We start from the raw sequence: 15,736 nt of genomic DNA, 5'->3' as shown, positions 1-15,736 counted from the left end.
CCACCCTGCATGCTGCGGCCTGGACTGCCCCTTGTGCCCCCACCTCCACCCCTCACCACCTGCTTCCTTCTGCTCAGTGCTAGCGCCTCCCTGCTGCAAGGCTTCTGGTGCCAGCCTGCCAGCCAGCTGTCCCGGGACGAGCTTTCGGCCCTGATCAGGAGGATGACATCGCAGCGGGTGCTCCTCAAGGCCTGGCAGGTAAGAAGCCCTGGTTGGCATGAGCGGGTTGTGGTCTCAAAGACAAGAACAGGCTCCAAAGAAAAGGCGCCTGAAGATGGGTGGGAAGGGAGTGTCCCCAGCAGAAGGCACAGGCCGGCAGGGGCCAGGACCCCGCGGCGTTCTTGCGGGAGAACTCGGGCCGTACTGGAGACGCTGCACTGTTGTCTCCAGGCCAACCAGCCTGCCGGTTTCACAGCCACCCCGGAAGCCTCTCAGGCTGACTCCGAAGTGACAGAGCCTGCCCACCCCCTCGAGTGGTCTTCCTGGACGTTCCCTTTGGGATCATTTCTAGGACTCCTTAGCCAGTTGCCCAAGGACCCCAGCCTCCTGTTCTTGGCTGAGTGAGGGGTTGGGCCCCCGGCCTGTGCTGTCCCCTTCCTGCCTCCACCTGCCATGTTGTGCCCTCTTGAGGTCCTGGGCCGCTGAGGTAGATCTCCCAGCCTGCTGGCCTTCCCCCAACTTGGGCCGTGAGGAGGGCAGCTGAGCTCCCCTAGACTCACGGCTGACCCGCCCACCTGCCCTCATTTGGAAGGAAGGAAGGAAGGAAGGAAGGAAGGAAGGAAGGAAGGAAGGAAGGAAGGAAGGAGGGAGGGAGGGAGGGAGGGAGGAAGGAAGGAAGGAAGGAAGGAAGGAATTCTGTCCCATTATACAGTTAGTGTAAAACTAGTAATAAAAGGAAAGAACACACACACACAAAGAACAGAAAAAAAGAAAGACAAAAAAACACTAGTAATAATTTTTTTAATCCTCACCCGAGGATGTTTTTCGTGGATTTCAGAGAGAAAGGAGGGAGAGAAAGAGAAAGGGGGAGAGAAACATTAATCGGTTGCCCCCCACATGCACCCCAACCAGGGCTCAAAACCATAAGCTGGGTATGTGCCCCGACTGGGAATCAAACCCACAACCTTCTGGTATATGGGATGACGCTCCAGCCAACTGAGCCACTTGGCCAGGGCAGAACTCGTAATAAATTTTAAATGACCCCAGCATAGGCTAAGCAGGACAAGAGGCCTGGACAGGTGACATCGGGATGAGCTTCCATGGTGCAGCGGGGCTGGGGGGTGAGCAGAGGGCCTGAATGCCCCCCTGGGGTAGAGGTTGGGGGGTGTGGTAATGGTCAGGCTGAGTTTGACCCATTCTGAGGCCATTCTGATGTGGAGGTCGAGGCAGGCAGAGGAAGGCAACTAGTCCCGTGACAGGGAACAGGCGGGCGGGAGGAGGAAGCTGGGCGGATGCGGGGAGGGGGGTAGGGCAGGTGCGGTGGCAGAGAGGACGGCTGCCGAGGCGGTGATGCGCCCTGTACCTGCCCAGCTCTGCTGCCTGGCCAACCTGGCTGCCCTGCATGGCCTCCAGGGTGACTTTTTGCTCCACCCGCCCGACCTGTTGCTCTTCTACAAGTGAGTGCCCCCCACCAGCCCACCCAACGCCCCGCAGTCTAAGCATGCCTCTCTGGGTCCCGGGAGCCCCAGCTCCCCAGGGGCACCTGGGCCACCCCAGAGGACCCCTGGCTGGCCCCACCCTCCCAACAGTTCCCCACCTGCCTGCAGCCTGGAGCAGGTAAGGGAAGCCGACTGTCGGGCCTTCACTCGCCGTGCCGCCTGGGGGGACACAGAGCTGCTGGCCAACCTGCCTGACCAGAGGGCCGCCCTGCAGCACGCAGCCTTGGCCTGCCTGGTAGGCCCTGGGGTGGGGCCGGAAGGGTGGGAAGGCCGGGGGGCCTGGCTCTCACTAACCTTCCGTTTCGGCAGGGTGGGCCCCACCGACAGCTCAGTGCCTCAGACCTGCTGCTCCTTGGGGTCCTGGTGTGCGACATGGATGCGTCCAGCATCGTGGCCTTGGACCCCCACGTGCTGCAGAACCTGCAGCGTTGCCCCCGGCTGACCCTTGCCCAGCAGGCTGCTGTCAACACACTACTGGCCAGTGGGAGGACCGTGCTTGGGTGAGTGGGCGTCCCACCCCCTCTGCCCGGGCCTCTGCTCCTGGAGATGAGACGAGAGAAGGTCTAGGGTTCGGGCCCAGGAGTTCACCGAGCCCCAGAGCCCTGCTGACCTCCAACTTCTGATGCAGCTTACAGCCCTTCTCCGACCTTACAGCCTTTGGGCACTACCAACACCCAGTGGGCCTCTCCATCCCCCCGCCCTGAAGCCTGAGTCTGTTCTGGGTCGAGAAGGTGTCCCGCCAGGTCCAGCCCTGGGAACTGTGCACTCAGGGAAGGGCAGGCGGCCTCTAGGGGCGAGGCGCTGCTCCAGACCCGACTTGGCCCCCTCTTTCCCCACGCCAGGCCCCCCGTCTCCTGGAACACTCAGGGGCTGCAGGCTCTGGGACTGCTGACCACCTACATCAGCCCCAGCCTGTGGGCGCAGGTGCAGGAGGTAAGACAGTGCCCTGGGGTAACTCGGGGGAACTAAACCAGCCCTGGATGTAGGGAGGAGTGTCCAGGCCACCATTCGTCAGCCTGGTCAGGCCTGAGGGTTGCTCACCATACAGCTGCTCCAACGCCCACCTGGTGTCCCCAGTCGCTCCTGTCACAGGGTTTTATCGGTGGGGCGGGAGGAGAAACCAGGTGGCTCCAAGGTGTGGCGTCTTCAGCGCCCTCCGCCAGGCTGTGGGCCTGGACTTCTTCAGCAGTATGGTGGCTGCGTGCCGGGCAGGGCGGCTCAGCCAGCGTGACGCCAGGCGCTTTGTCACCAGCTTCCTTGAGGCTGAGGCCAAGGCCAAGTCGATGTCCTCACGGCCCAAGAGGGGCACAGGTCGGTGCGGCCACAGTGGCCTGGGGACACTGGTTTGTACTCCCGATTCTGGGGTGGGAGCACCCAATGCATGGCCCACCTGCTCCCACACCTCCTGTGCTCGGCCCAGCCATCCGTGTCCAGCACTGGCCGTCTCAGCCTGCGAGGCTGGACTTCTGGGCCAGGGCCTGGCTGGAAGTTGAGGTCAAAGTCAAACTTGACTCAGTCTACTCTGAGCCAGGTTCTTGGCTAAAAGTCAAGCTCGGAAACAGAGTCAAGGGTGGGTCAAGGTTAGGAGCCACGTAGAGCCCGAAGTTGGCAGCAGTGGCCAGCCCGGGCCATGGCCGAGCAGCCGGGTCGTCAAGCCCACCCCACCCGCAGCCACAGTGAGACCCTGCATCCACGGCAACATCACGGCGGCCACGCTGCGGGATGACCTCTTCCTGGTGCGCTATGACTGCTCACAGCTCGAGTCCTGCCTGGGCAGCCAAGTGCTCAAGGCCAACCTGAACCCCCTGCTGCAGCACCCGCTACCTGCCGAGTGCCAGCGTGTCGTCAAGGCCAAGCTGACTCAGGTGCACTGAGGACTGGGTGGAGGCCAGCGGGTGGTGGGCACTGGGGACCTGGGGACTTGACCCTCTTGTTCGTGTAGCTCTACCCGAGCAGCGTCCCAGAAGAGCAGCTTCGGCTCATCACCTCGCTGGTCTACCTCTACACTCACGCGGAGATCAGCCAGTGGAACATCACATCTCGGGACACAGTCATGGCCCTGCTGGCCTCGGACGTGGCCCTGGAGAACCAGACAGAGGTGAGGGCAGTAGAGCTGGGGTAGGTGGCAAGGATGGGGGGTAGGGGAGCCCACTGACCCTGGCCCACCAACACCGGTCCTGCCCCCAGGCCATCCTGCAGAAGTTCCTGGACCACAAGGGCAACATCACCAGTGCACTGCTTGTGGCTATTGGGGGCTCCCGCCTCTGCTGGATGAGCCCCCAGCAGATCCAGGCCATCCGGCCCTCAGAGTTCCGGTGAGCCCCACCAGCGCCTCGGGGTCAGTTCCACTGTTCCCCACGGAGAATTAGAGGGGAAACTGAGGCTCAGGAGTGGTTGGGGCCAGGCCACCACGGGTGTGTTAGTTTCCTCCAGCTGCCAAAGCAAAGTACCTCAAACTGAATTTTAAAAAAACAGAGACTCATTCTCCCACAGTCCAGAGGCCAGAAGTCTGGGGACTAAGGTGTCAGAGGGCCAGGCTCCCCCTGAAACTTGTAGCAGAGGTTTCTTCTCGCCCTTTCCAAGTTCTGGTGTTGCCAGCAGGCCTTGGCTGTTCTTGCCTTCTGGCCCCATCACCCCATCTCTGCCTCCATCATCACCGCGTGGCTATCTCCCCCACAACCGTGTCTGTGTCTGTGACACCAAGCGCCGGATTTTAAGGCCCGCCCTAGTTCAGTAGGACCTTGTCTTACTTTGATTGCATCTATAAATAGGAAAGACCCTATTTCCGAATGAGGTCACATTCTGAGGTTTTGGGTGAACGTATCAGGCCAGTACAGAGGACAAGAGGACCACTGTGGTTTAGGGAGAGAGGGCCATACCCAGCCAACCAGAGAACCAGGGGTCCCGGCCTGCCCATCAGCCTCACCCGCTCCCCAGGCTGGCCGGGGCCCTGGATGTCTCCTCCTGCCCTCAGAGCCGGAAGGATGTGCTGTACTCCAAGGCCCGAGAGGCCTTCAGCAGCACCAGGACCTCGGCTGCCTACTACCACTTCATACGCCCCTACCTTGGTGAGACCCCGCCCTGTGCGCAGACACCTTTCCTCTAGAAGCCCCGCCCCCCGCCCCCCTTACCACTTGCGCCCCCAGGCGGTGCCCCCTTGGAGGATCTGCAGCGCCTGGCCGAGGCCAACATCTCCATGGACATCCACACCTTCACCAACCTGAACCCCCATGTGCTGCAGGTGGGCCCAGGGGGCTGCCCCTTGGGGGAGTGGGGCAGGCTGGCCAGACAGGGGAACCCCAGGCCACAGGTCTGCCGGCACCCCACAGTGGGCCTCAGGTCACTTCTCTGGGGTGATTCCGCCAGGCCTCGCCCCCGAGCTCACTCCTTGGGTAAGTGCTGCCGAGTCCTCTCCTGGCCCCGAAACCCGGCCACTTCGTGACTCTCTGTCCCTTCCCACCTGGCCCCCTCCCTTCCCTCAAAGAGCCTAAGTGTGGACCATGTGACGATGCTGCTCGGCCAGAACGTGGGGGACCTGCAGAAAGCACGCAGCCACCCGACCATCAGCTCCTGGCTCCGCAGCCTGAACAGGCTGGCCCTGGGCAAGCTGGGCATGGACACAGACCCTGACAGCCCCGCCAGCCCCACAGGCCCAGTCCCCTCGACTACTGGGATGCGAGACACAACCCTCACATCAGGCAGCTCTGGGAATGACGCCCCCTCCTCAGGTACAGCTACACACCCAGGCCTCCCCCTTGGCAGGCCTTCCCCTGACTCTGCTGGACCCTGGACCCTGTCTGCCCAGGGCCACTATGGACCTCAAACCACTACTCCTGCCCAATGTCATACTCTGTTGGCCAGCTTTTCCCACTTGCCTCTCGGGTGACATTTGAGTGACATGCTTCACCCTGTATCATCCGTTGATTTACTGAAGGACACAACTGCCTCCTCCAGACCCACTGACTGCATAAAGTAGGGGCCAGACCCCAGGGAAGGGGAAGCTTTGAGATCTTTGTGGGGGCGCAGAAGAGTGGCCACACACGGCCTTTCCCACCCATGGGGCTGGTGTGAGCCTGGAGCCCAGAAGGAGGGGCTGCCCAAAAGCTGCCAGGACAATCCTGGTGTGGCTCCCAGCCAGGGCTGACGGGTGTTTCCCGTGTTCCACCCACAGGCAGCCCACCAGCCCGCCCGAGGGGTCTGCCACTTGCTGTGGCCCTGCCCTCCAGCTTCCTGTGGCTGCTGTACTGGGGCAGCCTGGGGCCCTTTGGGGACCGCTCGCAGGGCACCTGCACAGAGGCCTCCAAAGACAACACTGTGCTGGCACCACATGCAGGAAGCCCAGGGCCGGTATGTGGGGCTGGATGCCAGCTCGGGCCAGGGCACGAGCCCCAGGCCCTGGGAACCTGGCCACGTCCCACGTCCTAGGAGCCTGCAGGGCAGGGTCCCACCCACATCCAGCTCCTAGGACCTGGGCAGACAGCCCTCTGGTCTCCTTCAGGGCAAAGAAATGGGGCTGGGGAGGGGGATGCTGTGGCACTCTGCTGATTTTAATAAAGGACAAGGTGATTTTCCTGCATGTGTCCCTTTGCTCTGGGCCCGAGGAAGGGCACGGAAACCCTCTTAGCCAGGAACAGGACTCCCACCCGCCATCTCCTGGGGAGTCGCCAAGGCCACCCTGGGTTTGTCGACTTTACCTCAGAAGAGAGGGAAGCAATGGAAGAGCATCAGAGGCCGCAGCCCACCCCCAACGCCTGCTGGAGTCCCTGCCCTGCCTACCCCCACCTGCCCTGCTTCCAAGTACAGACTGGAGGGGCTGCGGGTCAGGGAGGGAATCCTGTCCATAGGGTTACAGCCCTCAGGCCCCCACCTCTCAGAACACAACAGCCAATCAGGGCCCAGGACACAAGAGCTGCCAACTCCCACCCTGTCCCCAGAATACCACAGGTCACCTCTTTGGAGAGGAACATGTTCTCTTTTATTGAGCTCCTGTCCCCTAGGGTGGGGCAGGCACCACCCAGGCCCACCCCCGAGGCGGGAGTCTCCACAGCAGGGCCCAGTTCAGGATCCGGAGCATCCTGCTCAGTTCAGGATCAAGACCAGGAGCAGCGCTGGGATCATAATGAACGCAGATCCAGGTCCAAGGAGGTGGGACCCCCCCTCGAGGGCCTCTGCACAGAGAGGGGGTAACTCAGACCCTCCACCTTACTCTGTCCCAGCCCCACCCAGCCAGCTGCCCCAGCCCACCTCGAAAGCTGAGGTTTAGGACAAAATAGCCGTTGGGGATGCCGCCACGAAGCCCCAGCCCCAGGCTGTCCAGGTCCTTCTGCCGTTGTCTGGAGATCCAGTCCCGAACGGGGCTGTTTCCCTCCTCTGCCTTCAGGCCCTCCAGGTTTGGACCCAGAAGTTTTCGCACCTCGGCAATGGTCAGTGGCTGCCAAAGCCCCCAGGCGGCCGTCAGGGTCTCCCTGCCTCTGTCCAGAAGGTCTCCCTGGACCAGGTCTCCCTGGACTCTGCCCTGTCCAAACCACCCCATGCTTCTCTAGCCCACAGACCCCGCCTCAGCACCTCCAGACTTTGGAACTGGCCTTGGCTTAGTACGGGCTCCTCCCAAGACCCCGCCCACTCAGTGGCCCCACCCACCCATGGACAAGCCCTTCTCTGTGGCCCCTCCCTCCCTTTGGCTGCACCTTCCAATGGCCCCACCCCTCTGGTGGCCATACCAGCAAGGCCTCTTTCTTTAACTTCTTGAATGTGGCCAGGTCCATGCTGATATTTTGCGGAATGAGAGCTTGCAAGTCCTCTGTGGAGGCCCCACCTGTGGCCAGGGAGAGGGAGCCCTAAGCGTGAGAACTCACAACACTACCCCTACTCTTACCCTCTGAACACAAGCTGTGAGAAGCCCACTACCTTTACCGAGATTCCCTTTTCCTAAGGAATTCCCGGGCCCTGGTTTGCCTGGTGACCACCTGACTCTCCCAGTCACAGGTGAGGCTGGAGGTGGTCAAGTGCCTGAGCAGGGGTCGGAACTCACAGGACCTCAGCCTACATACACACTCGGAAGGCTGGAGGACGCCCTGACCCCTGGTCAGAGCACCAGGGGGAAGGCAGCACCTATGGGGACCTCCGGCATCCCGTTACCCCATGTTCTCCTGGCTCACCCAGGAAGAGCTTGATTCTCGCAAAGTACATGGACCCGCTCACGTTCCGAAAAGCGATGCGGGCCTTGTGATAGAGAACGTCCATCTGCAGTGGGCGGCACGCATCCAGGTCCTGGGGCCTGACCTCCCTGGAGAGGAAGTATGGCGCTGGGAAGGGAGCTTGCGGCACAGCACACCCCCCACAGGCAGGCCCCTGGGACTCACCGAAGAACATCTTCATGCACTAAGCCCAGCTGCTCGGGACTGAGGGAGCAGAGGTAGGTGGGAGGAAAGCTGGCCAGCGTGTCCAGGGTGGCATTGTCCAGCTGGCCCCCTCCCGCCACATAGCGGGCAATCAGGGCAGCCACCTGTGGGAGGAGCCCAGTGAGGTGCCACGGGGCGGGGAGCGGTTTTTCCCCAAGGCCTGCACAGCCTCGCACCCTGCACTCCCCTCCCAACCGGTGGTCACCTGAGGATCCGTTTTTCGCCCTTCACTGACTTTAAGCAGAGATTTCACTGTCTCCAGGGATGTCACATTCCATTTGTGGATGTCCTCGGGGGTGACCTCGAGGAAGAAGTAACTCAGGTTCTGGATCAGGGACTCAGGGTACCCCTGCGGGTAGAGCTGCCGGGGAAATGGACCGTGAGGGCCACAGCCACTTCCCAGTTATCTGGGGAAGGCTTTGGCATCTTCAGCAGGCGGAAGCCCAAACCATGAACTACCTGGTCCAGTTTGTGCTTTAAAATGTCAAGCTGCTCGTGGGTGAAGGGAACTGCGTTCACCTGGTCCATTTGCTCAGCCAGCAGGGCCCCGCTCACACAGGCCTCCAGCTCCCACTCCTCATAGAAGACAAGTTCTTCATCCACCGTGTGGACCTCCCTCCCTTCGGGGCAGGCCTTCTCTACAGGGGCAGGCAGGGGGTCAGGGGCTGGGCTTTTCCAGTCAACCTCCTCTTCCTTCCACACCACGCTGAGACCCTGGGCAAGTCATGACCCTCTCCAGGCCTCATTTTACCCATTGGCAAAATGGGGAGATCCTGTCCCCTCTCCAAGATTTTCACAATTGAATGAGCTGAGCAGCCAGAAAAAAGCCACAGCATTAGCAGGTGAGACCCCATAGTGCCAGCCCCCACCCTCAGGTCTCCCAGTCAACAGGGCTGGGCCCTGTGCTCACTCTCTGTGCCTTGCAGAGCCCTCGGGAGGATGACGATCAGCTCAGGCTGCTGAGCCTGGGAAGTGCGTTGCAGCCATGAGGTTGTGACACCCTGAGGACATAGCAGGGTTGCGCTGAGCCATGCGTGGCCCAGCATCCAAGGACACCCACCAAGGGCTAGAAACCCCTCCCCCGTCTCCCCAGAGGATCCCTACCCGTCCTGTGTCTGCAGTCTTCGCCATGGAAGGTAGTGTCCACCCTGCAGGGCAGGAACACAAGGTTCAAGGGGGTGGCTGGGGGCTTCTGGGTGTGCCTGCTGCAGGCCCCACCGCGGGGAAGCAGGAGGTAAATCCAGCATCTCCTGGGCCCCCAGCCCTGTGCACACCCCACAGGTGTGGAATAGAGGGTTAGGCCCCTGTACCCCGTCATCATCACAGCCCCCCACGCCCCACCCCAGGCTAGGGCCTGCACCCCGCCAGGGAGCACGGGCCTCCCGCATCCTTCTCTCAGGACCCCACTGCTCAGGGCAGTCAGACGCCTAGCCCGCAAACACCCTCCCTTTGGCCAGAGCCCCCATCACAGCGCTGCCCTAGTAGAGCCTGCAACTCTACCAGGCAGGGCAGGAAGAGGCGTACCTGACAACCTGCCCCAAACTCAGGCACCTGCTGAGATCTGTGACACCTGTCAGAACTTGAGCCACCTCCCAAGGATGGGGGCACTGTTCACAGACCTGGGAGGAGGCATGGGGCAGGTAGAACCTCTCCTGAGGGCCCCACCCCCAAAGAACCCTTGGCTGCCCTCCAGTGCTCTCGTGGTCCAGCCCTTTGCCGCGGCCCACTCCCAATTACTCACCGAGGCTGAAAACCAGAAGCAGGAGGCCGCCCCAGGTGGGGGTTCCGAAGGACCTCAGGGTGGGTCGAGGACTCTGCAAGGCCATGGTCTGTGGAGGACAGCCACTCTGTCATTCCCACCACTCGCCCACCCCTGGCCCTGTGCACAGCCAGTGAAGGGGCCTCAGAGCCCCAGAGGGGCTCCAGGGCCCACCTTGTCAGACCCCTGCAGCAGTATCTGTGGCGCCTCCAGTCCTGCAGCCCTGCTCTGGGGACCAAACAACCCACCTGGCCTACCCCTTCCAGGAAACGGCCTCTCCCGCCAGGGGCTGTGGAGTCTGAGTCAACTCTGCTCCCCTAGCTGTGAGCGGGGTGGGCAGGCAGACAGCTGGCCCCACCCCCTCTCCTGGCCGGGCAGGGCTGCCTCTGGCTCATGCTGGCCTCAATTTCCCCATTCGCACCAGGGGAACTAAGCAGTCCAGGGCTGGGAGTCCTGCTGGGTGCCCCCCCAACCTGGGGCTGCCCCCTGGTTGAGGGCCATCTGCCCCCTCCACATGCACGGCCACAGGCGCTGGCCTCTGTGCAAACCCAGGGCCCTGACAGGTGGACACAGCTGGGTGGGGCCCACCTTCTGCTTTCCCTTCTGAAGTCCCTCTCAAAACAGAGGCCTGGGTGGGTGCCAGAGGCAATGCTGCCTCCCACTTGGCAGCCCCCCGAGTGAGGCAGTGAGTGGGTAGGCATTCCTGTGTGGGGTGGGAGATCCCCTTGCACTTTCCACAGTGGGGAGATGGGTGGGGAGGGTCGTCCCAGGGTAGGGTGGGGACTGAAAGAGACCAAGCCCCATGTACACTTGTCCCTCCCAGGGAGGCCCAGAGCTGGAGGCTGCAGGTGGCCCTGTGGAGCAGAGCCACTCCCCCCCCAAACCTTTGCTCAGGCCTGTGTCGGCCGCACCCAGCTCAGAAGTGGGGGGCAGGGGGGCGGGGGCTGCACATTCTTGCTTCAGCAACCCCTTTCAGCTATGCAAACAACCAGCCTGCAGGGAATGTCGGGGGAGCAGCAAGGCCCCGGAGAATCCCTTTCCCCTCCCCTCCCCCACCAGGCCCCAGACCGGAAGTAGGCAATGAGTGGGACCAGGCAAGAGCCGCACCTCCCTCTGCGCCTCCCCTCAGCCTGCACCCAGCATCTCGTAACCAGTCGCCCCCAGCACCCCAGGTGGGGCCCCCTGGGAGCCTCTGCAAGCCACCATGGACCCTGGAACCAGCATCCTTCCCTCCCCACCCAAGGCCAGGTTGGGGCCACAGAGACTCCTCTGTTGTTTTAAGGCTGCAGCCTTCAGACTGGCCAGAGTGCCACAATCGAATCATGGCCTCTCAGCCAGCTCAGGGCTTGGGTAGTTATGTGTGCCATGGAAACAATTCCCAGGCAGTGTGGTGAGTCCCGGCGAGGGTAAGACAGGATAGGGCCTAGCGTGGTCCCCACTCTGACCCTGAGTCCTCCAAGACCAGCATCCACCTGGTCAGCTGTTACTCATGAGCCACCTGCACACTCACTTGGCACCTACTGCATGCCGAGCCCTGCTCAGACGCTGAGTCTGGAGTAGAAGAGATTCAGGCTCTGGCCCTGGATGTGGGGCCTGGCCACAGAGAGGGCTGTCCCTGCCCTTGCCCTCCTGTCCCTGGCCCTGCTGCAGCCATCTGGGGTCTGAGTGGACCCTAAGCTCCTCAGAGGGAGAGTATGAGATAAAAGTGACTGCCTGTGATGGAGGAATGGCCAACTCCTCCCTCACCCTGAGACTCCCGAGCTCACAGCCTCTGGCAGGGGCTTGGCTGCAGGACACTGGCAGAGGCCGTCCCCTGCCCCTGCTGTCCCATGCACCTGTAGAATCTCCCACGCCAGCCCAACCTCAGCCCCCGAGGTCTGGCCCTCAAGTGACAGAATATGAAGTCAGACCACACTCCCTGCCAACTGCAGGCCTCTCTGGAGAGGGTGGGCAGGGCAGCAGATTATGGGCTTAGGACAGGTCTCAGATATACGGATGTGGCGCAGCAAGCCCGGGGGCCCACAGGACATCGGGAGCAGCTGGGACTAGGACAGAGCTGGCGCCCAAAGTACTAACCTCTGCGTAGAGCATGAGAGGTGGGGTGGGATCTCGCTGCTCCCCAAATGCAATGAGTACTCAGGAGGGGCATCCATGGAGGCAGAGGCAATGGCCACCCCACCTCCCCCAGCTTGCTTGTTTGGGGCTGGTCGGGGGCCCCTCCTGGGTAGGTCCCAGTACCAGCCTCAGCCCACTCCCTGCTCCCACCCAGAGCTGCTTGGCTAGAAGTTCCAGAAGGTGCTGACAGGGTTTTCCTGGCCCCCACCTCCCCGGGCAAGACCACGCACATGACCCAGACCCTGACCGGGCTGCTATCCACCCCCAAACCCCCATGGATGAGGCTGTGGTCAACCCCTCGTGAGCCTGAACACTGAGCTGTGTACCGGGAGACCCCTGGAAAAAACCCTGGTGTCCCCAGGTCCCTCCCCAGGGTCCGGGTAGGCCCTGCTTGTGGTGGCTCGGATGTTCCAGGGTGATGGACCAAACCTGAACCTCCTCTGCCTTGGTTTCCTCAATCGGTGGGTGGGTGGTCAAGAGGCCGGTGGCCTCTCGGGTCTGTCGTGGAAGGAAATGAGGAATTTCTGATGCCGCTGAGAGCAGCACCGCTCATGCTCCAGGAATGTATGGGTGGGGACCCCTCAGAGGGGCCGCCCAGGGAGGAGGGGTGCAGGGTGGAGAGCTGCCTCAGCCCTTCCCTTGGTGGGCGTGGGTAGAGGCTCCGGGCTGACCATCCTGTACCACGCATGTGTCGGAGCCAAGTCCTTGCTTCCTGAGCTCTTACTCTCCCGTTTCTCAGGTGGACAAACGGACGCTCGGTGAATGGCCAAGACCACATGGCACAGCCAGGGTTCGTCTCCCAGTGGTGCCCTGGTAGGGTCTTCACAGGCCACCCCACAAAGCCATTCTCTGTGGTGGCCACTCAGAGTATCAGCCACAGTGTGGTTTCTTTTGAGTGAGTTCTGGGCTCATAGTAGTGTACTGTGGACGTCACCAGGGGGTGAAGTGGCCGGATGGGGGACTGCAACAGTCCAGGGGTTGGGGAGACAAAGCCAAGCCAGCTAGCTGCAGTGAGCACACTGCACTGCCCTTCACGACGGTGGGGCCAGTGGGAGGCCCCCTGCCCTGGCGCTGGCCGCCTCCCAGACAGGAGGGGGAGGCCTCCTCCCCGGAGCTCTGGCTGCTGGCCACTGGGTGTGGACAACACACACCTCTGAGGTGGCTGGACTTCGGTGCCTGCTCACCAATTCTCGACTTTAGACCATAGCTTTTGTGGTGTGACTTTGAAGCCGAAGTCCTTGGAAGCTCCCTCGCTTCCTCGTGACCTCTCTGATGATTTTGTGAACAGGACTTCCCTGTGGGGGACTCTTGCGAGTTTCATACCTGCAGAGGTTTCTGTTTGCAGAGCTGAGTGTGTACAGCTGCCCCATCTTTGACCTTTTCTTTCTTTTTTTAAAATACTTTATTTATTTTTAGAGAGTGGGGGAGGGAAGGAGAAAGAGTGGGAGAGAAACATCAATGCTTGGTTGCCTCTCATGTGTCCCCTACTGGGGACCTGGCCCACAACCCAGGCATGTGCCCTGACTGGGAATCGAACTGGTGACCCTTGCTTCACATGCCTGTGCTCAATCCACTGAGCCACACCAGCCAGGCCTGACCTTTTCTATGGGCTGGGTTTTCTCTTTTTTTTTTTAAATCATTTTTAAAGATTTTTAAAATTTATCTTTAGAGGGGAAGGGAAGGAGAGAGGGAGAGAAATATCAGTGTATGGTTGCCTCTTGTGCATCCCCTTTCGGGAACCAGCCTGCAACCCAGGCATGTGCCCTGACTGGGAATTGAACCTCGATCCTCTGGTTCACAGGCCCGTGCTCAATCCACTGAGCTACACCAGCCAGGGCTAAATCATTTTTTTTCTTGCTTGAATACAGTTGTCTCCATTTTCCCACCACCACTCTCCCCCGCCCCACCCACCTGCACCTCCCACCCTCACTCCTTCCCCAATTTGGCTTTGTCCATGGGTCCTTTATACACGGTCCTTGACGGCTCTTTTCCTTCTTTCCCCCATCATCTCTCTCCCCTCTGGCTATTGTCAGTTTGTTCTTTATTTCCATTTCTCTGGTTATATTTTGCTTGCTTGTTTGTTTTGTTGATTAAGTCCCACTTAGAGGTGAGATCACATGGTATTTGTTTTTCACCACCTGGCTTATTTCACTTAGCATAATGCTCTCCAGTTCCATTCATGCTGTCACAAAGGGTAGGAGCTCCTTCTTTCTTTCTGCTGTGTAATATGCCAAATGCAATTAGACCAAATGCTAATTAAGCAGGCATGCCTTGTTTTATTTTGCTTCACAGATGCTGCTTTTTTTTTTTACAAATTGAAGACAAGACCCTTCACCAGCAAAAAAGATTATGACACTGAAAAGATTATGCTTTGTTGCAGCAGTCTGGCACTGAACCCACATCTCCAAGGTGCACCTGCATGAAATTCAGCGAGGCTGCCAGGTACAAGAGTCAACTTACGGAAGTCGATAGAGAAGTAAGTGCCTTTAAAAAGCCTTGTCAACAGACAACAACCACAAAGTTTTGCACAGAATGTGAAAAACCCACTCCACAAGAGCCCTGGGGAGTGAACAAAAGCCAGATCTTAGAGGGAAATTTCTATCTAAGGGAAGATGCCAGCCTGGAGTGGTTTTCTGTGTGTGTGTGTGTGTGTGTGTGTGTGTGTGTGTGTGTGTGTGTGTGTGTGTGGCTTTGCCCTGCAGACAGCCGGAGGTGTGGCAGTGGTGGTGCCAGCACTTGGACTCTGACTGACGCTCTTGCTGACCCCTGTGTCAAGTGCATGCAGAGCAGACTGGAAACAGCTCAGCCAAAGATGAAAAATGGGCCGAGACTCATTCCTCTGCCCCCACCTCAAGAGTGGCAGAATTCACAGCTACAGTCTAACCAAGTTCATGGCCCACCAAAACCAAAAAAGAAATAGTGTTCACAGGAATATGACAATTCAGTGTCTATACAATGTAATTGTCACTATGTTCATGAGAAAATCCAAAAATATTCAGCATAGGAAAAGCCAGGAAAGTGTGACCCATCCTTAAGGGACAAGGACCAACTGAGGCCAATGCCAAACTGAGTCAGTCAGCTATTAGAATGATCAGACAGGGAATTTAAACTGGCTATTGCAACCACATCCAGAGAGGTCGTGGGGAATAGGCTCTCATGAATGAGAGGTAGAAAATGTTTTTAAGAGAACAAAATAGGAAATTTTAGAAATAAAAGATACAAACTCTGGAATTTAAAAAATTCAGTGGATGGGCTTAATAACAAGAGTAGTCACTTCCAGTTGAGGGTTAAGTGGGAGCTTCTCAACTGCACAGTTAAATGGATTTTAAAATGTGGAAATTTCCTTTGTGTTTACATCAAGAATAATAGTTTGAGCTCAAAAGTTACAGCTACTGCAGATGTGTGTGGGAATGAAGAGTTCACTTCTTGTTTTAATGCTAAAAGCTGGGAAGTGCGTGAAGCATGCCACTCGTGAGTCACACAGCATTAGCTGTCAACTCAATGGTGACCCATCACACGTTTTGTATGTAAGTGCTATTTTCCCTTGTGATTTTAGGTTGTCATCATTAAGAAACATTATCAAATCTGAAGCATGGCCCTGGCTGGTGTAGCTCAGTGGATTGAGCGTGGGCCTGTGAACCACACGATTGCGTTTCAGTTCCCAGTCAGGGTACATGCCTGGGTTGCAGGCCAGTTCCCAGGAGGGGACTCACGAGAGGCAACTATACATTGATGTTTCTCTTCTTCTCTTCTTCCCTTTCTCTCTAAAAATAAATAAATAAAATCTTTTTAAAAACCCATGC

At 59.2% G+C, this 15,736-nt stretch overlaps 2 protein-coding genes across 2 annotated transcripts; one reads left to right on the top strand and one right to left on the bottom strand.

The window, feature by feature from the left end:
* The first annotated feature begins 137 nt into the window (after positions 1-137).
* LOC119058230 (mesothelin-like protein) lies at positions 138-6,210 on the top strand. Its single transcript, XM_053671669.1, has 13 exons — positions 138-198; positions 1,531-1,616; positions 1,767-1,893; positions 1,968-2,158; positions 2,501-2,591; positions 2,822-2,969; positions 3,330-3,523; positions 3,601-3,756; positions 3,846-3,973; positions 4,596-4,726; positions 4,805-4,899; positions 5,143-5,386; positions 5,830-6,210. Exons 1-13 carry the CDS (start codon positions 163-165, stop codon positions 6,081-6,083), a joined length of 1,881 nt encoding a protein of 626 aa, XP_053527644.1. The 5' UTR covers positions 138-162; the 3' UTR covers positions 6,084-6,210.
* Positions 6,211-6,610: 400 nt separating this feature from the next.
* Positions 6,611-10,113, bottom strand: MSLN (mesothelin). The gene is made up of 11 exons (XM_053671660.1): positions 10,067-10,113; positions 9,801-9,888; positions 9,164-9,207; positions 8,970-9,060; positions 8,519-8,697; positions 8,265-8,420; positions 8,021-8,163; positions 7,817-7,944; positions 7,379-7,473; positions 6,903-7,089; positions 6,611-6,826 (listed from the first exon to the last, which is right to left on the bottom strand). The coding sequence occupies exons 2-11, from the start codon at positions 9,883-9,885 to the stop codon at positions 6,738-6,740; spliced, it is 1,197 nt and encodes a 398-aa protein (XP_053527635.1). The 5' UTR covers positions 9,886-9,888; positions 10,067-10,113; the 3' UTR covers positions 6,611-6,737.
* Positions 10,114-15,736: the final 5,623 nt, after the last annotated feature.

The sequence above is a fragment of the Artibeus jamaicensis genome, unplaced genomic scaffold (assembly GCF_021234435.1).
Source record: "Artibeus jamaicensis isolate MK-2021 breed Jamaican fruit bat unplaced genomic scaffold, CSHL_Jam_final contig_700, whole genome shotgun sequence".
Classification (NCBI taxonomy): domain Eukaryota; kingdom Metazoa; phylum Chordata; class Mammalia; order Chiroptera; family Phyllostomidae; genus Artibeus; species Artibeus jamaicensis.
This window is presented reverse-complemented; position numbering and strand designations above follow the sequence as displayed.